The following is a 27,155-nucleotide window of genomic DNA, read 5'->3' as shown; positions in this document are numbered from 1 at the left end:
GCCCTGGGGAACTGCGGCGGCTGCGCGGACTAGCGAGGTGCTTTCTGGGGCCGGGGCTGCGCGACGGCGCGGGGGTCTGCGGGGAGAGCCGCGCAGGCCGAGCAGTTCCCAGCGGGGAGGCGCCGCCGCCATTGCCCCCTCGCTCGGTGAGCGCTGCCCCGCTCGCCGAGCCGGGCCTCCGGCACCATGGGCCAGTGTGGCATCACCTCCTCCAAGACCGTGCTGGTCTTTCTCAACCTCATCTTCTGGGTGAGAGGGCCAGGCGGGCAGGGAAGGGCGCGGGGCTGTCGGCTCGGCCGGGGGAGGCTTCGGTGGAAGCGCCCGACGGAGGCCGGGGTGGACCTGGACAGGAGCCATGGCGAGGCTGCGGCCGAGGCGCGGGCAGGGCCCGGCCTCCGGGGCCGTTTCGCTCGGTCGCTCCTCGGCCAGACCAAGGCCCGCGCGAGGAGAGCGGTGAAGGGAAGCCTTCGGGAGCTTCCCACGGCCTCCACCCGGCGGCCTCCGCCTGGGGCCTGAGGCCCCGGCCTGCTGGCTTGGTGCCAGGGCTCCGCGTTGGGAGACTGGGCCGAGCGCCCCCTCAAGCTTCTGGAGCAGCCTGCTGGACGGGGGGCTCTAGTTGCAGAGTGTTTCAAAACCTCAGGCCCGAAACAGGATACTCCTCAAAGAGTCAGGTTCCACTTCCTTTGTCAGGCCCCCAGCAGAGAGCGTGGCAGGCCAGCAAAGGGTACCGATATGCGGGGACGCCACCGACTCCCAGGCCGTGAATTTTGATGTGGAGCTCTTTGTGTATGGAGAACTGGTTGGCTGGTCACCAGCCCAGAGTCTTGAATCGGGGGTTCCTTTGACCAAGAAAATCTTTGTATTTGCTTTGGTCATGGGGTCGAAAAACCTTAGGTTATAAGCCTTGGTTAAATATGATTCAGATGTCACAAGATTTTGAAAACAATGAGTTCACTTTCATAAAAAGTGCCCTTTGAATTTCCTTCGACCTGCCCTCAGAGAAAGGGGTATTTATAATTATCCCATCTTAGTTCTGGTCCTTATCTCACCGGGCACTTCTGTAATAATCTCCACCCACCAGTCCACTTGGACCTTGTACCCGGATAAATCCTTTTAAGCTTGCCTTCCATTACATTGCTTTATTTAAAAGCAATGCACAACAGCTTCAGCAGTAGAATAAGGTTCAGCCTGTTTCTCGTCTAGTATTGAAATTGAAATTCTCAGTGAGGTCCAAAATCCCCTTTCCTCCCTTTCAGCTTTCTTATAAACACTTACTAGCCCTGGACAGTTTTCTCTGTCTGCAGTCCCCAGGAAAATACTTGAACATTCCCACTAATCATGCTTTATTTTATTTTATTTTATTTTTTTCAGTGCTGGGGATCAAATCCTGGAAGTTTTATTGCATGCTAGACAAGTGCTGTACCATTGAGCCACATCCCCAGTCCCATAACCATAGCTTTGAATGTCCTTTTCTTCATCTCCACTGGCCCCCCAGTCAGCTCCTTCCTCCCACAAATATGCACACCTGTTCTGGAAAGAATCCTTACTCTTTATCCACAACAAAGAATGAAACCTTTCATGTCCTAATTGTAGTAGCATAAAAAGTTACTGATAATAAATCACTTTCTTTTTAGGGTATTTGTCGAAGAAAAGAGTGAGGAAAAGAGTCCTGACTGGGAGATAGTACTTGTTCAGAATCACCCACATGGCATTGGGATTTCCATGATTTCTTCTTCTCTAATTAGAGAAGTGTTTGTTGAGTTAAAGGCCTTTTAAAAAAGAAGCGTAATTTTCAGGGATTCCCCAAATGAGAAACACTTTGTTGGATAACAAGATACTTACTAAGAGGCAGAAACTTGGCTTGGTACCTTTTACAGTTGCTTGTGATTTTATGGGCATAACCTTGGTTTTGAAGCATGTGTATTTAGGCAAATTCTAAACTATTCAAGCTCTCAGACTGGCAGTGTTAATGTGAAAAAATATTGGAAATACAGGAACCATTTCCTTTAATCAAATTTTTAGTTGCAATATAATATCGGTTAATTCCAAGTGATTGTTCATGAATCTTTGAAAACTATGTAAGTATTTGTACTATTATTTATTCCACTGAAGAAGTTTATAGTATTGAACTTCCTTTGTTTGAGTTAGTAGGATAGTAAAACTTTTTGTGAGCTGTGATAAAGAAGTTAAGCAGACATACAAAGAAAAAAATGTGGCGTAGTGCAGCATAACCAGTGAGGGAATAGTACTAGTTGTGTCTCCTGACAAATTATCAGTTTATGGACAAACTGTTGGAATCTGATACTGGTCGAAATATTTAATATTTGAGTGCCTACCACATATTAATTACCCTTAACTTTACATGGAATATTATCTGGCAGGGAATATTAGCATGCTTATTTTACAGATGAGCACTTTCAGATTTACTCCAAGGTGTGTTAGAGCCTGTCAGTATTAAAACCCAGATTGTCCCATACTTTAGAACCTGCTGTGTTAGAGCAAGGTGTGATTTCAAAAGATTTAGAAAGGGGCCTGTGGTTGTAGCTAAGTGTTAGAGCATTTGCCCCACACATATATGACATTGGGTTCTAGCCTCAGCACCACCTACAAATAAAATAAAAGTTGTGTTCGCCTACAACTGAAAAAATTTAAAAAAAAATATTTAGAAAAGGGAAGACTCTTGTTAGACTATGTTATAGGCACTTTCTCTAAAATATACTGATTTTAACATTGTGTAGAAACTGTACCAGCATTTAAGCTACACAGTTTAACTTGTTTATTTAAAAAATGTTATGAATGAAGAAATACATTCAAAACATGTTAACTGGGTCTTCCTGGAAATTTGTAATGCATTCTTCAGTTCTAATAAGTATATTCTTGTTTAGTTTCCCCCCATTTGTATTAAGTAGAAGAATAAATATTCCCCATAGAGGACATCAAAAGTTTAGGTTCCCTTGGTACCAGTGGTAGTGAAGTGTTAAGTTTAATGGCTTTGGAAAGATATTTATTTACTACCAGGAATTGAAGCCGGAAGTGCTTAACCACTGAGCCACATCCAACTCCTCCCCCCCCCCATTATTTTGAGACATGGGTCTCACAGAGTTGCTTAGGGCTTCACTAAATTCCTGAGGCTGGCTTTGAATTTACCATCTTCCTGCTTCAGCCTCCTGAGCCACTGGGATTATCACCTCGCCCAGCTATTAAACCTTACAGTTTGGTATCTTGGTTCCCTTGGCAGTACAGTGAATGAACTGTGATATAAGTACAGTGAAGTAGATAAGTACAAAAATACTAAGGCTCTGACGACAAAATTGTTCATGTAGATTTGTTTTGGACGGTACAGTTTTTAAGAAGGGTCTTGTGCAAAGGTGCAAACTAAAAGGGGAAACAGTCATTTCTAAAATTCTGAAAATTCTGTCTTAACAAAAAGAGTTCCTCACCAAATTCCAGAATATTAGAGTTTGTAGCTTGAAAGAAATTGAACAACTAAAAGAATATACCAACTTGAATCTCCCTCTTTCTCTCTCTTTTTTTTTTTTAAATACCATAAATTCAACCCAGTGCCTCTCATATCCTAGGCAAGCTATCACTGAGATACCCCCAACCCTTTTAATATTATTTTGAGACAGGGTCTTGCTAAATTGTTCAGACTGGCCTCAGATTTGAAACCCTCCTGCTTCAGCCTCCTGAGTTCCTAGGAATCTTTGCTTTTATGGAAGGATAGAGCTTTAAATCTAAGTGTATCAGTGCTAGTTGTGTAAACATTTATTAAAGGAGGTTAGGAGTGTTTGGAGTAAACAGCTAAATTTAGAAGACAGGTGTAACAAATAGTCATTAGTCTATTCTATAATGTGCACCTTTGTACCAAGATCTTCCAGGATTTTTATTTTGGTAGGCCATGTGATATAATCCAAGAAACCTCAGCTAAAACAAGTTTATATCAATGCTTTCTAATATCATGTAAAAACAGTTGGATAATATTTATTTTGCACATATTTATCATAGGCATGACAGACTGTTAAAGAAAGCTTTTCCATGCTTGTAGAATTTATAATATTTAGGCTGATGTTTCCATCTATTATGAGAGATGATAGTAATACAAAACACCTATGTAGTGGGGAACAGTACCATTAGAAAGAAACAACTTCAGAATGTGGACCTTCACTAATCAACCTTTACTCATGAGAAATGTTCACCCTATATGTGCAAATCATTTTTGGAAGTCCTGTATAACCTTTAAAATTTACTCTGCCTTAAATAACTCACCAAACTTCCTTCTGTGGCTACATATAATTGAGGAAGAATGCTTTGTTAAACAAATATAAAACATTTGAGCACTTCCTTTGTGCTTATGTTGTAGATGTAATGGTGAAAAAGACAATAAAGATTCCTGTTCCTATAGAACTTTAAAGTGGAGCAAGACAATTAAAAATGAAAAAGAAAAATAGCAAATAGTGATGTAGTGTGCAAAGAGAGATAATGGGATAATGATTGATTGACTGCTCTAAATTGGCAGAGAAGGCTTCTCTTAGGAGATAAAATTTAATCTGGAGTGTAAGGAGGAGCCAGTTGCCGGGGTAAATTGGAGGAGGTGGGGAGGTTTCAGGATTGAGTGAACAGGCTATAGGCCATAATGCAAGGATTTTCTTGGCATATTCAGATTACCAAGAGAAGTCTCCTACCCAAGAGAAGTTTCATGCCCTCGTCTTTTGTTTAAAATATTATTATAAAAGTTTTTCTTTCCCCAAGTATTGTCACCAGTCTTGTACGTACATTGTTTTCTAGCATCTCCTACACTTTTAAGTTGGTAGTCTGATACTCTTACATCCTAGAAGTTGTTTTTCTGTCTTCTGTATTTCTCCTATTTTATATGACTGTTCTGACAAAGATTGTATCATTGGAACACACCTTCTGCCAACAATTTTTTTTTTGTAATTGTTTTTCAGTTCAGTAGAAGAAAAGCTAACTTTGTCAGGAAGCAAGTCCTGACAAAGTACATATAGGAAATGTATTTTTTTTAATATTTATTTTTTAGTTTTAGGTGGACACAATATCTTTACTTTCCATTTATGTGGTTCTGAGGATTGAACCCAATTTTGGTATAATATTTTGATGACAAACCCTATTATAAACCTTGTGCATGCTAGGTGAGTACTCTACCACTGAGCCACAACCCCAGCCCGGAAATGTATTTCTTAATTTGTCTTTGACAGTGAAGAAAATTAATGTTTCCAGTCTTACTACACTCTTAGTCATCTGTCTACTGATCAATTGCCTTGTGAACCCTGAGTAATCATTTAGAACTTGGAATCAGTGGGAGAGCTCTCTTTGGTTGCAGTTTAAGGAACAGGATGTTTATTAGCCTTCTAGGAAATTTATCATTCTTTAAGGTAGTTTAATGAATTTTACCCCATAAAATCCAATCCAAGTTAGGATCTTAGGTTGCAGAATATTTCATAAAGTATACCCTAATGATCATTCACTTCATAAATGGTTGCTGAAGATCTATTGTACCCATTAATGAGAAATACAGAGAGTAAAAAGACACAATCCCTGATGTCTGACAGCTAATGGGAATAGGAGAAGACTCTTAAATTAATTTCTAGGTATACTTCCTCCCACCCCCAAATATCCATGGATAGTCTCCGATCTTCCTTTAAAAATATTATCATTTCTTCCTCCTCTTCACCCCTTTTCTTTTTGTGTCTTGGCAGAGTCAAGAGATGAGAAAAATTATTTGCATTTATATGTTTGTTTTTAATCTAAAAGGAGTCAGTAGGAAATGTTGACATACAGTATTTTACATTGTTGCTGCTACTGATTAAACACATAACCCAGACATAGACAAAAATGTACTATTATAGAGCTTAGGCACTCTAGGCTCCTACAGTAACTGACTCTAATTTTTAGAATAGAATGGGGCAACAGAGAGTCTCAAAGAAAATTTATGTTTTAATTCCATGCTTTTCAGATGACCCTTGAAGCCCCGTGTGTCTGAAAATAGCCAGTTTCCTTGCTGTTAACAATAATTTGACTATGGCAATTGGTTGATCTCCAAATTCATTGCCATCTGAACTGGGATAGGTTTAAATTGGATTAAATAGAACAACTTGTTAATCTAGATAAACAATAATTTTAAAAAACTATATAAGGAAAAGGTGAAAATAGAGCAGAATTGAGGTTTATGGGTTTAGGAATATCATTAGAGTAATACCGTAAAGGATTAAAATATTTCTTATTAAATTGTAATGGTAATAATGACAGTTATGTTGATGGCAGAAGTGATTTATTAAAACTTTACACTCAAAGTAGGATTTTTAAAATGTGTATGGTGATGTTTATGAAAAAAAGACTGTACTGAAAGAATCTGAATTGTCAGATAATCAGAAAACATCTATAAAACAAGTCAAAGTCAAACCTAAGAAAAGTAATAATTGGGAGAGATTGTTCCTAAAATATTTGGAATCAAAGAGATGTCTATTTTATGTTGGTAATTAAGGAACAGATCTAGGAATTCATCTATTTGGGGAAAAAATCAATTTTAAATGTAATTTAGGATAATTTTCTGATTATGTAAGTTAGATATATATTTAGGAAGATGCTAAAAAGTACTTTTTAAGAAACCAATATCCGGGGCTGGGGATGTGGCTCAAGCGGTGGCGCGCTCGCCTGGCATGCGTGCGGCCCGGGTTCGATCCTCAGCACCACATACCAACAAAGATGTTGTGTCCGCCGAGATCTAAAAAGTAAATATTAAAAATTCTCTCTCTCACTCTCTCTTTAAAAAAAAAAAAAATCTCTTTAAAAAAAAAAAAGAAACCAATATCCACATAATTCTACCATTCAGGACAACCAAATTAACATTTTGGTTTTCTTATAAAATGTCTTTGTGATATATGTGTTTTTCCATTAAATTGCAATAAACATTATGAAGTTATACTTTAATAAAATACTTCAGAACTACAATGCAAGCATTCCTCTGACTAGGACTTTTTCTTTTGTTTTAACTATTACACAATTTTGTTGTAATATTTTGATGACAAACCTATGTACAAATCTTTGCTTCCTTCTGACTTATTTACTTAAGGATGATTCCTAGAAGTGGAATTAGAAGGTATAAAAGTATAAATGCTCAGTATGAGGCTGATATGTGTTATTTCCCCCCCAAAATACCTTCATAAAGTCTTTGAATACTCCTAGGCTTTATTAATGACCAATTTGTTAAGTAGAAAATAAGATTTTAATAACTGCAGAAGCTCTTGGTAAGAGTAGCTTTAATTTCCAAAAGTCTTTGGAATGGTCTTTTTTTCCCCCTCTTAAAAGTCATTAAGAGAATAAATGAGATATGTAGGCAGTGGACTTAGTAAAGGAGTTATGGTGTTTAGTGACATGAGTTATTTTATCAGAGTTGAAACAAGATAAGACTGGATTAGACAATATTGAATTAATTTAATATTTTATAATATTAAAGTAGATTAAAAGATTTAAATGATACTTTAAGAGTAACAATAACATGAGGGTAAATGCACTGCATAGAATTTCTGGTAATTCCTTGGAGAAGAGAAGAGAGGTATATAAAAAAACTAATGTGACTATACAGAAAACTCATTTCAGAAAGCTGAGAACCACATCTGGTGGTGCATGCCTATAATCCAAGCCACTTGGGATATTGAAGCAGGAGGAGAGCAAGTTCAATACCAGACTCAGCAAATTTTCGAGACCCTGTGTGAAAATTTAAAGTTTTAAAATGACTGGGGATGTAGCTCAGTAGTGATGTGGATTCAATACTCATTAAAAAAAAATATTAAAAAAAATTAAGGATGTGTATATATGATTGATTTTTGTTGAGTCCTCTCTTGAAAATCTGCTTTTTTAAAAGTCTAGAGTACACAGCAGTTTTTGCTTGATCTCAACTATTTTTTTCCCTCCCAAATTTGAATCACTTCTGCTTTACAATTGATTATTTTGAGGCAAAATCCCTGCAAAGGAGCAGATCACAAGAACTTGTCAGGCACTGTGCTTTCAGGTGAAGTCCAAATGGTTCCTGGTCTTTACCTTGTCCTGATCTTTGCCAGTTCTAAACGTGATCATCCTAGTCTCCTATAAACCATTGCAAGAAAATCACTTCTGTTTTTCTTTGCTTCATCTTTACCCAAATGTTCTGTATATGCTTCCACCTTTACATTTTTAAATTTCCATATAGATAACACTTGACAACAGAACTATTTTATCTTTCAGCTTGTAGCAAGTCTATTTCTTTTTAATATTGCCACATTCCAATGGCAAGTTTCACTGTGCTTGATGAAAATTAAGGAACTCAGTAATTTTGTGGATTGCAGCATTTCATCAGCTCATCTGTTTTTTTTGTTTTGTTTTTGTAGAATATTTGAATTAATCCCCAGAAAACTAGTCTCTAAACATCAAAACAGTCTAATATAGAATGGAAGTTCTTACTTTAAGAGATTTTACATTTGTGTATATGTAGAAAAAGGATAAAATGAAGTATGATACTTTTGAAATTCATAAAAATAGCTAAAGCGAGCACAATAGCTTTATTTTTAAGAGGAACAGCTTGGTGCCATGGAAAAGCACTGGCTCTCCTAAAGTTTTAAAATTCTGTGACTTAAAGCATAGGTATATTAAAAGGTTAAAAAGAAAAAGTGATTTTTTTTTACATCTGTAACTTCAGACCACAGCCTTTCCCTTAAATTTCTTTTCACTTCTTTGTAAAAAGCATGAATATTTTTAGTATACTGTCCTTGTACAAATCCTCCTTATAGGCTCAGATTCTCTCAGCAGTGACTAAAGCAGTTCAGCTGCTTCCAAGTTCTACATTTCATCTCCTATTGCACTGCCCTCCCCCCACCCCCTTCTTTGCAGCTGCTTTTGTTGGCAAAGCCCAGATCCTTTGATAGATTCCAATCCCATCACAGACCTTCAAAAGGAGGATTTAACCAAGCTCACCTGTTACTCGCTTTTCTAATGTCACAAGTCCTACATTGAAAATCTGACTGACTACAAAGTCCTTGTACACAGTAGTTAGGAATTATTTATAACATCTCCTGCATTGACGATACAAATTGCTTTTCCCCTGTTCTTTTGGATATTTTTCATACAAGTGTTGGATGTCTTTAAGGCAATTGCTTATAGCTGGTTTTAGTCTTCTGCTGTTGGGACACCTACCCTGCATTTTCAAAATAACTGGTATTATAAAATAAGAAATATTTCATGAATATTATACAACTGAAGATACAAGATACCATACACAGATATCATTAAAAGAAAATTTTGAAGTTGTCTTCAGTTTAGGAAAACATATCCTCTATTTTCAACTTTTATTGCATTTATATATAGATTCTCATCAGCAATCAGTACAGTTTCCATTTTGGTATATGCACCTGGTACATTGCTTCCTGTTATATGTTGCCAAAATAGTCTGTTATGTTCTCATCTCTACTATGTAAATTGAATGTTGACTTGTTTGCAGTCTGGGAAAAGAAAGTGCTCTAGAGTTGGTTTCACAAGAATAGACAGCTTTACAAAATGGTACCTTCTACTAGCTTCCATTGCATTTGTTATAGATCTGATTTTATCAGTTGTTAATTTTTTTCCTACCTCTTTGTAGTCTGTTTCAAACGAGTGACCCATTCTGGGTAGAGAGAGCAGCACAGAAAACATTTCACTTGACCCATGGCTAAGCAGCACTTAAGTATAAGTCTTGCAGTTCTTCAGTGTCCTACGATTCAAATTAATCATTAACACTTGACAACAGAACTATTTTATCTTTCAGCTTGTAACAAGTCTTTTTCTTTTAAATATTGCCACATTCCAATGGCAAGTTTCACTGTGCTTGATGAAAATTAAGGAATTTAGTAATTTTGTGGATTGCCTTCAGTTTAGGAAAACATATCAATATATATGGAGGATAAAACTGGAGGATATATATAATCAATATATTGATTACATATGATTACATATATCCTCCAGTTTTATCTTTTTTCATTCAGATTCATGTAAGTTAAAACTTCATTTACTATCTGGGTGCAGTGGCCCACACCTGTAGTCCCAGCTACTCAGAGGGCTGAGGCAGGAGAATTGTTTGAGACCCTTGTCTCAAAAAAAAAAAAAAACTTCATTTACTAGAAGCCCGGAAATGGAATTCATTTTAATTTCAAGCCTTTTAAGAAATAAATATTTCCTTTGAATAAGAAAAGCTAAGAATCTAAAGGATAGATGATTAGTGAAAATAGAGTGGGTAGAGTTTGATAAATTCCTTTTTAGGAGGGCTGATTTATTCCAGCAAAATGTTATGTGTATATATGTGAATGTATAGCATAAATATATAGTATTTTATTAAAAGGGCATTTGTTACAGAGTCCATATACTTCTGTAATAAAGGTACCCAAACTATTGACCTGTTGCTTCTCTTTTCCCTTTCTGGGCTCACCTTCATCCCAAAGTAACATGCTACAAGAGCAAATACGTCAATGAACTAAGTACCTTTGAACAGTCCATAAATACCATTTATAAACTAATGTATGCCAGATGTAATGGCCATTAGTATTCAGAAAGCTGGATGAAGTTGCCAAATCATGTTTAAATAGTGAATTAAAACCAAACATTGGACTGAAGAGAAAGCACATACAAACCAAAGCTTACTATAGAGATACGATGGTGATTTCAAGAGAAGAGATAAGATGCAGTGTACTCAGTGAATTTTGACTGATACCTATTATGTGCCAAGCACTGTTCTAGCTGATAAGTGGTAATACAGGGCTGAAAGACAGGTAGACACAATTTGTGCCCAGAAGACTTGTTGTAGCATGTATAACTATACTTAACAGTTGTAATAAATGCTTTGTTAGAGCAATGTATAGGCAATACTTAATTCAGCCTGAAACTGTCAAGAATGGCTTCCACAAGAAAGAGGTGAATTGAGGCTGTGTCCTAATAAGAGAGCATTCTAGAGACAACAGAAGAGGTAAAGAAGTGAAAGGATATATGCCCTGAGGGTTAAAAGAACAGACTACTTAGGTCATCTCACTTATTTGCCTCATCCTTATTTTAATCACATTTATACCTTGATCTTGTTTGTATTTTAACAAAAATAACCCTAGTAATACAAGGAACATATTATTAATGGGGAAGGAGAGTCATCAAGATTTAGGTAAACAGGGATAAGACCCACATTAAGACAAATACATAGGTTAAAGTTGAGGTATTCAAGTAATGTGTTAGGAGTAAACTTGAAGGAGTTTGGTGATTACTGGGATATAGAGGTGGCCCAAGAACAGAGTATAAGGTGACTCAGGTGTTCAAACAAAAAATGTGGCGTTTGATGCCTTTTGTTCTGTGAGGAATGTAGGGAGAAATTAATGGTACGGGCAAGAAGACAGGACTTGAGACAGGTTGAGGGTGAGTTGTCTATGGCACTTCCAAATGGAAATGTGTGGGTACAAGATGATAGGTTACAGTGTGAGCTAGAGAATGAGTGAAGAGCTGGACACCACGGTGCATGCCAGTAATCTCAGTCACTCTGGAGGCTAAAGCAGGAGGTAGCAAGTTTAAGGCCAGCTTGAGCAACTTAGACCCTGTCTCAAAAAAAAGACTGGGGTGCAGCTGAGTGCCTCTGGGTTTGATCCCTAATATCTTTCCCACCCCACAATGTATGAAGAAGACAGCAGAAGATAATATCCAGGAGTTCCCTAAGATTTCAGAATCTGGAAAGAAAAGTCCATGAAAAGAATGAGAAAGTAAGCAGCTAGGGAAGTAGGAAGAAAATCCACAATGGGGCCCCTTGGAAGCCAGAGGAGGACAAATAATTTTTCAAAAATTTCTTCCATTCTTCTCATTAAAAACACCCCCCCCCACACACACACACATATATATATATATATATATATATATATATGATTTTTAAAAATCAGATTACCTGCCCAACTTTACATAAATGGAATATTTTTCAGATGCAACAGTGATTCTAATGGCCTAGTATAAGAAAGTGTATTGATGATACCCAGGCTTACTGAATCCCACAGACTTAAGAAATGAACAGATTTTAGGTTCAGAGTAGTGAATGGTATCTCTACAACTGTGGGAGCCGTTTTTAGTTTGAAGTTGGTTTATATATTAAAATTTTTAAATTTAATTTTTAAAAAATAATAAAATAATTCTGTTCCTCTGAGAGTTAAACAAATGATCTCATTAGAACAAAGACTTGGCCTGACACTACATTTGCTTTCATGTATAAGCAAGTGACATTGGTGTGTCAGCACAGAGTTGGTACTCAGTGATAGAAAAATTGATGGTGATAGAGGGGAATTTGTGTAAAACTCTGCAGTAACAGCTAAAACACATTGGGCACTCACTTTCCCCTTGGATCCTGTAACTTTGTTATTCCAAGTGTGTTAGACCCAGCAGCAGCACCTGGGAACTTGCTAGACCTGCAGGCCCACCCCCAGAACTCCTGAACCAGAATCTGCAGTTTAATAAGGTCCTCATGTGATTCCTATTCACATTAAAGTTTGAGAAGCACCATTCTAAGGCCTAAGTAGTGCTTTAGCGACTGTGTGCTCTGGCTTTTTACCATTTCAGTCTTTAGAACAGCAAGTTTATTGGAAGTGGGTATTGTACTTACTGGTTAGTATTCTCTTTTCCCAAGAGGGTGGATAGAGAGATCAGATGTGTAGATTTCTGGAGTCAGTTTGCCTGCTTTCAAATCCTACCTCTGTCATTTATGCCTAATCTCTCCATTTGTGGAGTGCAATTATGGTGAGCAAAGGTGTATTACCTCCACCACCTCATCTGTCTCCACTGGACATATAGTTGAGGTACAGATAAACCTTTGGGGTAGCTGGGTATACACATATGTGTGTACTTGTCATCAGTGCTATTTGCTTCATGCATTCTTGGTCCTAGCTGAACCATCAATTGTTAAAAATTTAGGTGATGTTTGGAAAATTTTGCATCTTTATCTAGTAAAGAAATGTTTTTTAAAAATGGATCATAAGAGATGTTTCAGCTTCATTGAAAAAAGTCTACAAGTAGATAAATTTAAGAGTGAAGGGAACTCTCATTAAATTATATCCTACTAAGGAATAGTAGAAAAAAATTACTGGGAGGGCTTACAGACCATTGCTGTGACCTTGTTTCCTACAGGGGGCAGCAGGCATTTTATGCTATGTGGGAGCCTATGTCTTCATCACTTACGACGACTATGACCACTTCTTTGAAGATGTGTACACTCTCATACCTGCTGTAGTGATCATAGCAGTAGGAGCCCTGCTTTTCATCATTGGGCTAATTGGCTGCTGTGCCACAATCCGGGAAAGTCGTTGCGGACTTGCCACAGTAAGTTAACACTTCACTAACTACATGTGTCATCAGAGCATGCAGGAGTATTTCATCTCCGTTAACTCTCTTGCATTGAGCTTGAAACTGAGCTTGATTCTTCTAATTGGAATAGAATTAGCACTTGTCTTAAACTTCTAGCTGTTGTCTCTGATAATTGCTTTCTGTCAAGAGACTATTTAGAACTACTTTGTACTTAATTTTTGACAATGTCTCCTTACAGTTTGTCATCATCCTGCTCTTGGTTTTCGTCACAGAAGTTGTTGTAGTGGTTTTGGGATACGTTTACAGAGCAAAGGTATGTTGTCTGCTGTGATTCATGCTTTAAAGGGTGATTTAAATTTTTTTTCCCAAGAAGTAGTCATTTTATTAGAGTTAACATCTTTTTCTGCCTTATTTCAGTTAAGGTAATGCTTTAAATATCTAAAGTTAATTAAAAATTATTTTTATATCATGATATCTATATATAGAGTATAAATTTTTTATTACACTTAATTTTCTTTAAATTATCACCTAATGCGGCAAGATGCAGTGGTGGTGCACACCTGTAATGCCAACTGTGCAGGAGGCTGAGGCAGAAGGATCACAAGTTTGAGAGGTCAAAGGCCATTTTGGGCAGTTTAGCAAGATCCTGTCTCAAAATATGAAAAGGAGTGGAATGTAGCTCAGTAGTACTGAGTTCCCCTGGGTTCAAGGCCCAACACACACACACACACACACACACACACACACACACAAATCTTACAGCAAGCTACAAATGAATAGTTGATCAGCTGACAAGTTTATTACTATTTCCTTAGCCCAGAGAAATCCTGTGTTTTGAATGGCAGGGTTGTAATACATTTTCTGTTTTCTGAGTATCTCATTTTTCATTGCCTCTTTTTAAGAATCCCTTGGGTCTGGACATAGAAGATATTTTGAGTGTGGTCCTACCTTTTATGCTCTTCCTGAAGAACACTGGGTCTTGCCTTTTAGAACACTAAGACAGCTGTTGTCAGCACTCCTTCTTGCCTCTGTCTTCTCTTAGTTATTCCCTTTGTTTCCCCTGTTTTGCTGTTTTTGCTTTCTACTAACAGTACTACTTAAGACTACATAAGCTACTGTAGTTAATTTTGACATAATTTTAGAGTCATGGTGTAATAGAATCATTCTTACTGTCATTTACAGTTTTTAAGTCAAAGACATGGTACGTCAAGTTGATATTTAAACCATTGATACCTAAGAAAGGTACTAAGCAACTGTAACAAGAAAAAAAAATCACAATGAATCATGTCCCTATGATCTAATTATTAGTCTTGTTATATCACAGTTATAATTACAAAATAGGTTTAAACAATTTAGAAAGGGGTAAAGAAATTCTGATACAAAAAAACTATTAAATGACACTTAACCTGCCACTGTTGTAATTGTCAGCAATAAGTTTTGAAGTTTACTTCCCGTCTCTTCTTTGACATACATTGGACAGCAGCTTTTTCATAAAGTATCATTCCTGAGGACTGAATTTTTTTTTTTCTTTTTTTTACTTCTTGATTACTTATGTGCATTTGGCTTAGCCAGGTCTGAACATTGAGTAAGTAAAATAGAAATAATGTTGGTATTTGTCCTAGAAATATGTTACAGAGGCTTCAAAGTTGGTTTTTGCCTCCTTTGCATTGATCTGGGGATATAACTTGAGTAGAATGCTTGCCTAGCAGGCTAAGGTCCTGAGTTCAATCCCTAGGACCACCAAAATTTAAAAAAAAAAAAAAAAAAAAAAAGGAAGGCATGTATTTATAGATAATCAATCACTTTCTCCTTGAACTGACTGTTGGAGTTATTAGCTTGCCATCTTTCACAGTGTTTGAATGCTTTTAGTCTATGTACTGTGATATTTTTGAACCTTTTCCTTCCAATTAAAATCTGTGTGGAGGCAGCAAGGAGAAAACTCTTTCAAGAAATTTATGGAGAGCTGTGACAGTTTACAAATGTGCCATTTAGGTATTTTAGTGAAACCTTGACTAATGGTACCTTTAACATTATCTTTGAGGGACTGAATTCTTTGTTTTAATTCAGGTGGAAAATGAGGTTGACCGCCGCATTCAGAAAGTTTATAAAACCTACAATGGAACCAATCCTGATGCTGCTAGCAGGGCTATTGATTATGTACAGAGACAGGTGAGCTTTCTTGAGGCAAATTTGTTTTTGAGGACCACTCACTAATGGGTTAGCATTAAACTACTTCTGTAACTACTGTGTAAATTGGCCATGTGTCTTCACACCCATGATTAACCACCCAGTTTATTCAATCTTTTTCTTTGACCTTCACCCTTGAAAAGTTTACTCCACTGCCATCTAGTCAAAGCCAGCAAGAAGCATCTTAAACTCTTTAGTAATCTGACTTCCCCCACCCCCCTGCCAAAATATACAGGTGATGATGGAAGAGAAGTATGTATATATCACAGGGAGATGGAAAGACTAAGTATGTCTTCAGAAAACAAGATCAGAAAAGATAACAGGGCTGAGGTTATGGCTTAGTGGTAGAGTGCTTGCCTAGTATATGTGAGGCACTGGGTTCAATTCTCAGTATCATGCATAAATAAATAAAATTAAGGTTCATCTACAACTAAAAAAAATTTTTAAAAAAGATAGCAGATAAAACTATAAAATAGTAAGATTTTAATACCTATAGCCCTGCCTCAAAAATTATCAGCTTTTTAATCAATCTTATCTTAAATCACAACATTTCAGAACAAAAATGACCAGTAATACAAATTATATCTCAATAATAACCCTAAATGTTAATGGCTTAAACTCACCAATCAAAAGACATAGGCTGGTAGACTATGTCTTTTGATTGACCCAACAATATGCTGCCTTCAAGAGATTCATCTCATAGAAAAAGATGCCCACAGACTGAAGGTGAAAGGTTGGGATGAAATATACCACTCATATGATCTATGTAAGCAAGCAGGGGTTTCCATCCTCATATCAGATAAAGTAGACTTCAAGCCAAAGTTAATCAAAAGGGAAAAATATGGACATTTCATACTGCTTAAGGGAACCATACATCAACAAGACAAAACAGTTATAAATATATATGCCCCAAACAGTGGAGCATCTATGTTCATCATCAAACTCTTCTCAAGTTCAAGAGTCAAATAGATCACAACACAATAATTCTGGGTGACTTTAATACACCTCTTTTACCACTAGATAGATCTTCCAAACAAAGCTAAACAAAGAAACTAAAGAACTCAATAGTACAATCACTAACTTATACTTAACTGATATATACGGTATATTATCCATCAATGAGCGAATACACTTTTTTCTGAGCAGCACATGGATCCTTCTCTAAAATAGACCATATGTTATGCCACAAAGCAAATTTTAGCAAATATGAAAAAGTAGAGATACTACCCTGCATTCTGTCAGACCACAATGGAATGAAATTAGAAATCAATGATAAAATAAATAAAAGCTACTCCAGCACCTGGAGACTAAATAATATAATATTGAATGAACAAGGGGTTGCGAAAGATATCAAGGAAGAGATTAAAACATTCTCAGAGGTAAATGAGAACACCGATACAATATATTGAAATCTCTGGGACACTATGAAGGCAATTCTGAGAGGAAAGTTCATTGCATGTTCATTCCTTTAAAGAAGAAAAAGTTAACAAATAAATTACCTAACATTACATCTCAAAGCCCTAGAAAGAAGAACAAATCAACCCCAAAAGCAGTACTGAGACAGAAAATAATTAAAATCAGAGCTGAAATCCATGAAATTGAAACAAAAGAAACAATTGAAAAAAATTGACAAAACAGAAAGTTGACTCTTTGAAAAAATAAATAAAATTGGTAAATCATTAGCCATGCTAATGAAGAGAAGGAGAGAGAAAACAAAAATTACTAACATCTGTGATGAAAAAGGAAATATTACGATGAACACTACAGAAATACAGGATAATTAGAAATTATTTTGAAAATTTGTACTCCAATAAAATAGAAAATATTGAAGGCATCGACAAATTTTTAGAGGCATATGATTGCCCAAACTAAATCAGAATGATATACACAATTTAAAACAGTAATTTCAAGCAAGGAAATAGAGGATGCCGTCAGAAGCCTACCAAGCAAGAAAATGCCAGAACCAGATGGATACACAACTGAGTTCCAAGTCCTTTAAAGAAGAACTAACACCAATACTTCTCAAACTAGTTTATGAAATAGAAAAAGAGGGAACACTTCCAAGCATATTTATGAGTCCAGTATCACTCTGATTCCCAAACCAGACAAAGATACATCAAAGAGAAAAACCTTCAGAGCAACATCTCTAATGAATATAGATGCAAAAATTCTCAATTCTCAGAATTCTCAAAAATTCTGGCAAATCAAATACAAAAACATATCAAAAAGATAGTGTATCATAATCAAGTAGGTTTCATCCCAGGAATACAAGGTTGGTCCAACATACAGAAATCAATAAATGTAATTCATCACATCAGTACACTCAAAGATAAAAATCATATGATCATCTCAATAGATGCTGAAAAAGCATTTGATAAACTACAGCATCCCTTCATGTTCAAAACACTAGAAAATCTAGGTACAACAGGAACATACCTCAACATTATAAAGGCTACGCTAAACCCCAGGCCAACATCATTCTAAATGGAGAAAAATTGAAGGCATTTCCTCTTAAAACTGGAACAAGACAGGGATGCCCTCTGTCACCACTTCTACTTAACATAGTGGTGAGCAATCAGAAGTAAGAAATTAAAGGGATATGGGTAGGAAAAGGAGAACTCAAATTATCATAATTTGCAGACGATATGATTCTATACCGAGAAGACCCAAAACATTCCACCCGAAATCTGGAATAAATGAATTCAGTAAAGTAGCTGGATATAAAATCAACACCCATAAATCAAAGGCATTTCTGTACAACAATAACAAGTTCGCTAAAAGAGAAACTAGGAAAACCACCCCATTTACAATAGCCTCAAAAAATAAAATTCTTGGCGGGGTTGGGGTTGTGGCTCAGTGGCAGAGCGCTTGCCTCACACACGTGAGGCACTGGGTTTTATCCTCAGCACCACATAAAAATAAGTAAATATAATAGAGATTTTTTTTTTAAATAAAATAAAATACTTGGGAATAAACTTAACAAAAGAGGTGAAAGACCACTACAATGAAAACTACAACATGCTAAAGAAAGAAAAAACAATCTTAGAAGATAGAAAGATCTACCTTGTTCTTGGACACTTTGTTTTTGAAAATAATATTTAGAACCAGATATTTAATATGTAAGAAGATTTTTCCTTAGCTAGATACTACCTTTTATAGAAAATGTGCTTTTCATGTGGAGGTTTTGGGGCTACTAGTCATGTGTGACTACATGCCAAATTAAACATTCAGTTCATGAGGCTGAGAACGTAGCTCAGTGATAGAGCACTTGCCTAGCGTATTCAATGCCCAGGGTTTGATCCCCAGCAGCATGCAAAAATAATTAAATAGTTTTCAGTTCTTTGGTTACTCTAGCCACATTTTAAGTGCTTTAAGCTTCGTGGCTAGTATAACCGTGTTGGACTATGCAGCCATAACATTTCTCATGTTGCAAAAATTCTCCTGGACATCAGTGGCCTAGAATAGTTTATTTTAAAGTTCCATAGTGCATGGAAGTCTTAAAGCTCAACCCTGGTATATGTGTATTGTAAGGAGTACTATCTATTCTCTTTTCTTCTAGTTGCAGTGTTGTGGAATTCATAACTACTCAGACTGGGAAAATACAGATTGGTTCAAAGAAACCAAAAACCAGAGTGTCCCTCTTAGCTGCTGCAGAGAGACTGCTAGTAGCTGCAATGGCAGCCTGGCCAATCCCTCTGACCTCTATGCTGAGGTGAGTCTAGGACTAGAGTCCAGCCTAATAATAACCTCTTTTCTACTGCCTTACACTACCTGAAACTTCTTTTCTATCCCCTTTTTGCTTTCTTTAGTATCATTTTGTTTTATAGTAAGTCATTTTTAATGTATTATCTTTTGTTTTAATTTTGTGTTTATAAGTTGCTCTATTCATGTAAGGTTTTTTCCCTCTTTAGTTTCTTTCATTTCTGCCAGTGAGTAGCAGTAGTAATCTGTGACTCTGCAACTCTCCTTTTTAAAAAGATTCCTAATGAGAATGACTGTGTATATTACAGGGATGTGAGGCTCTAGTTGTGAAGAAGCTACAAGAAATCATGATGCATGTTATCTGGGCAGCACTGGCCTTTGCAGCAATTCAGGTAAGCAGAGGAGAACATGAGTTGTTACCAGGGTCTGCCCTGTGTGGTTATAATTTCTAAGTAGAGTGAATCTGTGTATATAGGTAACCTAGAAGTGATTGCAGTGCCAGCCACAAGTTTCCAACCTTTTTTTATTTCTAGACATAAGACCAGAATGGTCTAAAGAAATCAGAGATATGTTGGCAAAGGATTACATGTAAAGGAACTTTGCCCTATTTTCTTGCCTTTATTAGTGAGTTATCTATTGAGGATAAAAACAGTTGTTATAGTGTATTCCTGGGAAATATTTAATAGAACTTCGTAGAATTTTTAAAAATTATTGCTTTATTTCAATTTGAAAATGGAAAGCTATATTTCAATCTTTTGTATTCTATTTTTCCTTCTAGTTTTTATTTTCCTGTTCTTGAGGTTTTAGTTTCAAGGGCTTAGTTTTTATAGACTAACAACCATCCAGAAATTTGTAGTATCACTTGGCACATATAGAAGTGTGCTATTCCATTGTTGATAGCTGAGGGGGGCATAATTCCCAACTTCTGTGAAATAATAGTTCAGGCAAAGTAGCTGGTAATTGCTTGATCACCTCTCACTTTATCTGCTCCACTCCCAAAAAACCCCCCACATGTTTATCCCTTCCACATAAAAACAAAGAAAACATTCCTGTTTTCTTAAGAATATACAATGTATCTTATAGTTTCCCTTAGAGGAATGTCTTAGAAGATTCTTACAACTGAAAATAGCCACCTATTTGAACAGGATTAAAAAAATCCTTTACATCAGATCTGGTTCTCAGAGTTCTATTTTTTTATTTCTTGAAATAATTTTAGGGTCCAGAGAATATATTTTTAGAAAGTGTAGATCTCTCTTTATTATTAAGTTAATTGTAATTGCCATTTTAAATGTAAATAGCTTAGGTTTCCTACCTTTGTGTATTTGAACAGAAGCTAGCTAGTATATGTAATAGAAAATACCTTTTAATTGGCAAAAGGGTGATTGTTTACTTGGCTATATTCAACAGCTCTGAAATGATTTATTAAAAACCCTAGCTCTATATTTACTATGGTCTCTGCCTTTTGAGCATTCACTTTGTGGTTCAGCATAGGAGTAATATTGTAATCAGTAGAATATATTTGATATTTTGATTATCTATGCAAAAACATTAATTTAGATAAAAATAATGACATAGGTGGGAGGTGCCTTTTCCCAAGTGGAATTCTGGTCTGTGCATTCTTAATGATTTTCTATTTGGTAAGGCTGTTAAAAAAAAGCTTTGGAACTATATGGTGCTTATGTTTGTGCAGTATGCAATATATATGTAAAAAATGGATAAAAAGTGTCACTTTATCCATGCCCCTCATCTAGTTAAATTTATTAGCCAGGCAGATATTTCTTCATTAAGTGTTTTTCAGTGGAAACAAATATTTTAACTCATTTCTAAATTTAAGTATGTCTAGCATATATGTTTTATATTTAAATAACACTAACTTACGTAATACCTGGTAATAGTTTGTTATTTTGAACTCAGGGATTCTAAGTCAAAGATTCAGAGCTTTCACAGATAAAAACAATGATTTTTTTTAAGGGGGGGAAAAACATTAATTTGAAATATTAAAAGAATTTTGTCTAGTTTGGGGGGGGCAGGCAGAGAGGCTGGTTGGTTGTTTTTGAGTATTTGTAAATATTCTAATATTTTGATATTCAAAATTGGTGTAGATTGGTATCCTGGGTTTGGAAAACCAGAACAAACTCAAATATCAGCTTTTATGCTTGGGCACCAATTTTTTATATAGAATTGTACAGCAAGAAAAAGCACTTAGAGAGTCCACAGTCCTTGACCCCTTTGTTTTGCCATAAAAATTAGAGGAAGCAAAGATGACATGATCTATTACCATCACACAGGTAATGACAAACTAAAGCTTGAATTGTGGTTCCATTTATACTCTGTCCAGTTACAAATCTAAGAATTAAAATTCTCAGAAGATCAAATTTCTAAATTGTTATGAATCCTGATAATTTATGGAATTGTCAGCCTTTGAAGTCTGACAGTTGATCAAAATGGAGTGATCAAGAGCATATTTTTACAGAGAACTATTTCTTGCAACCATGTAACTTTTTTCTGGTCTGTCTGCCAAGTGTGAAGGAGGTTGGGACTGTTCTTCTCTTTTTTGATTACCAGTTAGTTATTCATTAAAATTAGTAAAATACATAAGTAAATGGCACTTGGGGTCAGACCTCCCTGGATAGAAGTTAAGATTAAGTAGCTTAATTCTGACATTTAAAAAAAAATAATATTCTAGAGGCTGGGGCTGGGGTTCAGTGGAAGAGTGCCTGCCTCGCACATGTTAGGCACTGGGTTCAATCCTCAGCACCACATAAAAATAAATAAGCAAAATAAAGATATTGTGCCCATCTATAACTAAAAAATATTTTTAAAAAGTAATATTCTATATCATTCTTCTTTAAAATTTTACAGCATGAGAAGCTAATTTGAGTATTCTGGTTATTTTATAAGTTGAGGAAAACCAATCTTTTTTTTTTTCAACTTGACACATAAGGAATGTACATATATATGGAAAACAGTTTGATAATTTGGTATATGTGTACAGTGTATAAGATCCAATCAAAATAATTAACATTTCCCTCAAATGTTTATCATTTCTTTGTGTTTGGAGCCTATGAACTCCTCTCTTCTAGTTCTTTATAAAACATAAGTTGTAAACTAGAATCACCCTCACTGTATTTTGGTATCTGGTATCCATCCTTTTACTCTCCCCCACTTTTCCTTGTTTCTGTCAGTCACTTTTCTGCTTTCTTCCTCCATGAGATCAACTTTTGTAACTTCCACATACAAGTGAGAACATGTAGTACTTGTCTTTTTCTGTGTCTGGCTTATTTCACCTAACATTATGTCCTCCAGTTCCATCCATTTTTGCTACAGATGAAAGGATTTTGTTCTTTTTATGACTCAGTAATATTCTATTATGTATATATTACCACAGTTGAGGGAAATCAATCTTAAATTTTGGTAGTTTTTTTAAATTAAAAATAGCCATTTGATATGCTACAAACTTGGTCAAAGGTAAGCCTTCTTAGTTTTGACCTGACTTCTTGAGTTCATCTCTATAGAGGTAACCACTGCTGTTTCCCACATAGATTTCTAGAAATAGTTTGTACTTATACAAGTTCACAATTATTTTTTAGGCAAATAGCTTATAGGATGCAGTCTTGTGCCTTGCTTTCTGTTTTGAGATTATTATAGATTCACATGCAGTTGTAAGAAATAATATAGAAGGATAACCTTGTGTGCTTTGCCCATTTTCCATCAGCAATAACATTTTACAAAACCCGTAGTATAATACTACAACCAGGAAATTGGTTTTGATACAGTCTACCAGTCTTACTCAGATTCCTCATTTTTGTATGTGTGTATTCAGCTCTATACAATTTCATGACCTCTGTAGGTTCCTGTATCCTCCAGTACAATCAAGTTACTGAGCAGGTCCAATACCATAGGGTTCCTTCCTGGTACCCTTTTATAACTACCACTTTCCTCCTCCCATAACCTGACATCCAGTAATGAGACCAACCACAATTTCTAAAATTTTATCATTTCAAAATGTTATATAAATGGAGACATAGCTTGTACCTTGCTCCTTTAAAAAAAAAAAAAATTAGGGCTGGGATTGTGGCTCAGTGGTAGAACGCTTGCCTCACACATGCAAGGTGCTGAGTTCTATCCTCAGCACCACATAAAAATAAATAAAGGCATTATGTTCAACTACAATTAAAAAAAATATTTTTTAAATAGTATCTTTTGGATTATAAATCTACTTTATTTCATGGTTGCATAGTATTTCATTTTATGGGTATATTTTATCTAATGGACTTTCATGGACTTATATAAAAGTCTTGCTATTATAAAAATGCCAGTAGTGAATATCCTTTGATGTGTGTTCATACTTATATCTATAGCAAAAATTTATAGTTCTCAAACTCAGAGATTGGAATATATGCATGAAGTTTGATAGGTATTTCCATATTTTTCTCAGAAAAGGATATTGCTGATATGAAAGAATTCTTCTATAAGAAGCCCTATTTCCCATACCACTAACTACATAGAATATCACAGAACATTTTACTTTGGTAGTCAGGTTTTTTAATCGCACTTTTGTTTATATTTAGTAATTATTTTCTTGCAGTTGCTGATGGTATATTTAAGTGAGGTGGATTAGTTCTGATCATTTGTATATCAGAGAAAAAGTTTCATTGTAGGATATGACACTGGAGCCAAAATATTCCCAAATGTATTGTTGGAAAATCTCAATAATCAATGAAATTTCGGTATAACAAAGCTTTGGAAATGGTTTTATAATATTTAATGGTGATTATAAGAAGTTACAGGGGCTGGGATTGTGGCCCAGTGGTAGAGTGCTTGCCTGGCATGTATGAGGCACTGGGTTCGATTCTCAGCACTGCATGTGAATAAATTAAAAAATAAAGGTGGGACTGGAGTTGTAGCTCAGTGGTAGAGTGCTTGCCTAGCATGTGTGAGGTATTGGATTCGATTCTCAGCACTGTGTATGTATGTATGTATGTATAAATGTATAAATAAATAAATAATTCATCAATAACTTTAAAAAATTAAAAAAATAAATGTATTGTATCCATCTACAATTTAAAAATATATTTTTTAAAAAGTTATATAGAGCTTGATGTTCTTAAACAAATTCTTCCTCAAGTTTGGGGTTTTATCATGCTTTTTAGTTTGTTTTTACATCAATACAAGTTGATTTCATTAAAATAAAAGGAAAGAAATGAAACTTATTTCATACTTCATTTCAAGAATGCTGACTCCTCTAGAAATTAACTAACTAAAAGGAACTTGAGGAAGTGGGGATGGGAAGAGAGATTCCCTTACCCCACCCCCAGCATATCAGTAATTTCTGAGTTTAACATTTTTATTGTTGAATTTAACATTGCCTGGGAACATAATTGTGATTGATTATATAGCTGTTCTAAGAATGTTTTTATATACAATGAATAGCAAAATATTTTTCTAGGAATTAGACACTAAACATTGTCTAGAATTGGCTTAAGATACTTAGTAAACTTTCAACAATATCCACTTATAAAATGTCTTTAAGGTGTTTTGTACTAGAAGCACTCAGCAGATATTGATGTAATGGAACTGATGGATTTGAACAGCAAGTACACATCCTGAATGGGCAGAATAGTGGCTAATGTGAGGGTATAATCAGAGTGTGTGGCTTTAAACTATCAAGAATTTAGAATGAGGACATCCTTATTCTCTGAATATGTGTGTCTCATTAGTAGCTAATCTTCCACTTCAGACTTTTATAGTCTGTTTATAGACCTTGTGCATTTTGTTGAAATTAGATTGACCCTCATATGTACAGAGAGTGCTGCCTTTCAAAATCAAATAACTTAGGCCTTTTGTTGACAATGAAGAGTTAGAACAGCAAATTAACTTTTATTTAGCCCTTAGGTTACTCTTTATATTTTGTGAGAAGCTGGGTCAAAAATTTTAGAAGTCTTTTTCTCTCTAATCCAGTTTAATCCTCTCGTTTATCCAAAATAACATAGCATAACTTTATTACTATTTCAATATGCTACCACATAAGGATTAAGACTTATTAAAATAAAATGTGAAGGAAGAATGACCTTTAAAAAGTAATATGTATGTAATACCACAGACCCAAATCTGGATTTTGAAAATAGTACATGTGAAAAGAATGAAAACCTCCAAACTAGTTTTTTGGCATCAGAATTGGTTTTCTACCACAGGGCTATTCATGTACTGAATTCTGTGGATTATTTTAAAGCCTGTTCCCCAAAAGATGCCTGAAAAGGTACCATTAAACATGTGTGGTCTTTTTTTTTTTTTTTTAATACCTTTATTTATTTATTTTTATGTGGTGATGAGAATTGAACCCAGGGCCTCCCACATTAGGCAAGCGCTCTACCATTGAGCCACAACCCCAGCCCCAAACACATGTGGTCTTGATCATTCCACTCTGATATTTTGTTGTCTAGTATAGAAGCCACTTGATATAAGGATCTAAACTAATTGAAATAAAAATTTAAAGTACAACTCTTCAATTGTACCAACTACATTTTAAGTGTTCAGTAGGCACATGTGGCTAGTGGCTGCCATATTTAACAGAACATACAAAAGGTTTCCATCACTTGGGCTGGGGTTGTGGCGCAAGTGGTAGAGTGCTCACCTAGTATGTGTGGGGCACTGGGTTCAATCCTTAGCACCACATAAAATTAAAATTAAAATAAAGATATTGTGTCCACCTAAAAAAATAAATATTAAAAAAATGTTTCCATCACTGTACAAAGTTCTTTGGACAGTGCTACTCTAGAATGTGATAATGAGGATGCAGTAAAAGAGTTTTGACTCTCGGCCAGCTCGAAGTTCCTGGGTATAAGGCAGAAGCTTAGTTCTTAGACAATTAAAAATAATGTATTTATAACAAATTTTTTTTCACTATTTATTGCTTTTTTGGTGATTGATCATTGAAATTTGAAAGAGCTCCATTGCCAATAAAGAACATACTTGTCATACAGGGATTTTCAGCCTTTTCTCCCATTGTTTTCTTCCCACAGCTGCTGGGCATGCTGTGTGCATGCATCGTGTTGTGCAGAAGGAGTAGAGATCCTGCTTATGAGCTCCTCATCACTGGCGGAACCTATGCATAATAGACAACTCAAGCCTGAGCTTTTTTAGTCTTGTTCTGATTTGGAAGGTGAATTGAGCAAGTCTGCTGCAGTTGGCCTCCTGAGTTCATCTAGTTAAAGCACACACTTACACTGGTGTTGGACAGAGCAGCTTGGCTTTTCATGTACCTACCTGTTTACCAACCCACCTATGACTTTCCCCTTGTTCCAGCTGACTCTCCATGCCCCTAAGTGTTTAAGTTCAGTGGTAAATGTTCTAATTTCAGAACCATTTACAAGTTGCATAGTGTGGTAGAATTAAAGGAGGATGTGGGCCTGCTTCTGTTGCCTCCAGGCAGTAATGGGACTGATGATTGTAGTGTCACCAGGTCCTTTCAATCTTTATAGTGGAGAACTCTTGGCCAAAGGTTTTTGGGGGGAGGGGGAGGAAGCCAACTGTCTGGTTAAAGTTAACACCAGATGGTGCCCCTCATCAGTGTCCTTTTAAAAAACATATACTGTAGTCTGATAAGCTAGCATCTGTACAAAATGGCTAAAATAGATTTTAGAATCATACAGTGTGTATCTTTGTTCATCTTCAAAATCAGAGACAGATCTTTGAAACTAGTGGTTTTTAATCAAAGCTGGCTTTATAGGAGGAGTTTAATGTATGCACTACTGTTTTAAAACAATTAGTATGAGTGTGTGAGTGTGTTTTTGTATGATTGAGCCCATTCATCATAAGTCTTAAACTTGTTAGAGATAATGTACCCATGTAGACTAGCAGAATAGTATGTAGATGTGATCTCAGTTGTAAATAGAAAAATCTAATTCAATAAACTCTGTATCAGCCCTCAA

General features: G+C 35.9%; 1 protein-coding gene across 1 annotated transcript; it reads left to right on the top strand.

Annotated features, from left to right (window-relative positions):
• On the top strand, window positions 1–27,155 carry Tspan3 (tetraspanin 3). Its single transcript, XM_005316831.4, has 7 exons — window positions 1–249; window positions 13,159–13,350; window positions 13,574–13,648; window positions 15,403–15,504; window positions 19,082–19,234; window positions 19,533–19,616; window positions 26,247–27,155. The coding sequence occupies exons 1-7, from the start codon at window positions 187–189 to the stop codon at window positions 26,337–26,339; spliced, it is 762 nt and encodes a 253-aa protein (XP_005316888.1). The 5' UTR covers window positions 1–186; the 3' UTR covers window positions 26,340–27,155.

Source organism: Ictidomys tridecemlineatus, chromosome 5 (assembly GCF_052094955.1).
Source record: "Ictidomys tridecemlineatus isolate mIctTri1 chromosome 5, mIctTri1.hap1, whole genome shotgun sequence".
Classification (NCBI taxonomy): domain Eukaryota; kingdom Metazoa; phylum Chordata; class Mammalia; order Rodentia; family Sciuridae; genus Ictidomys; species Ictidomys tridecemlineatus.
Note: the sequence above shows the minus strand (reverse complement) of the source record. Positions and strands in the feature narration are given on the sequence as shown.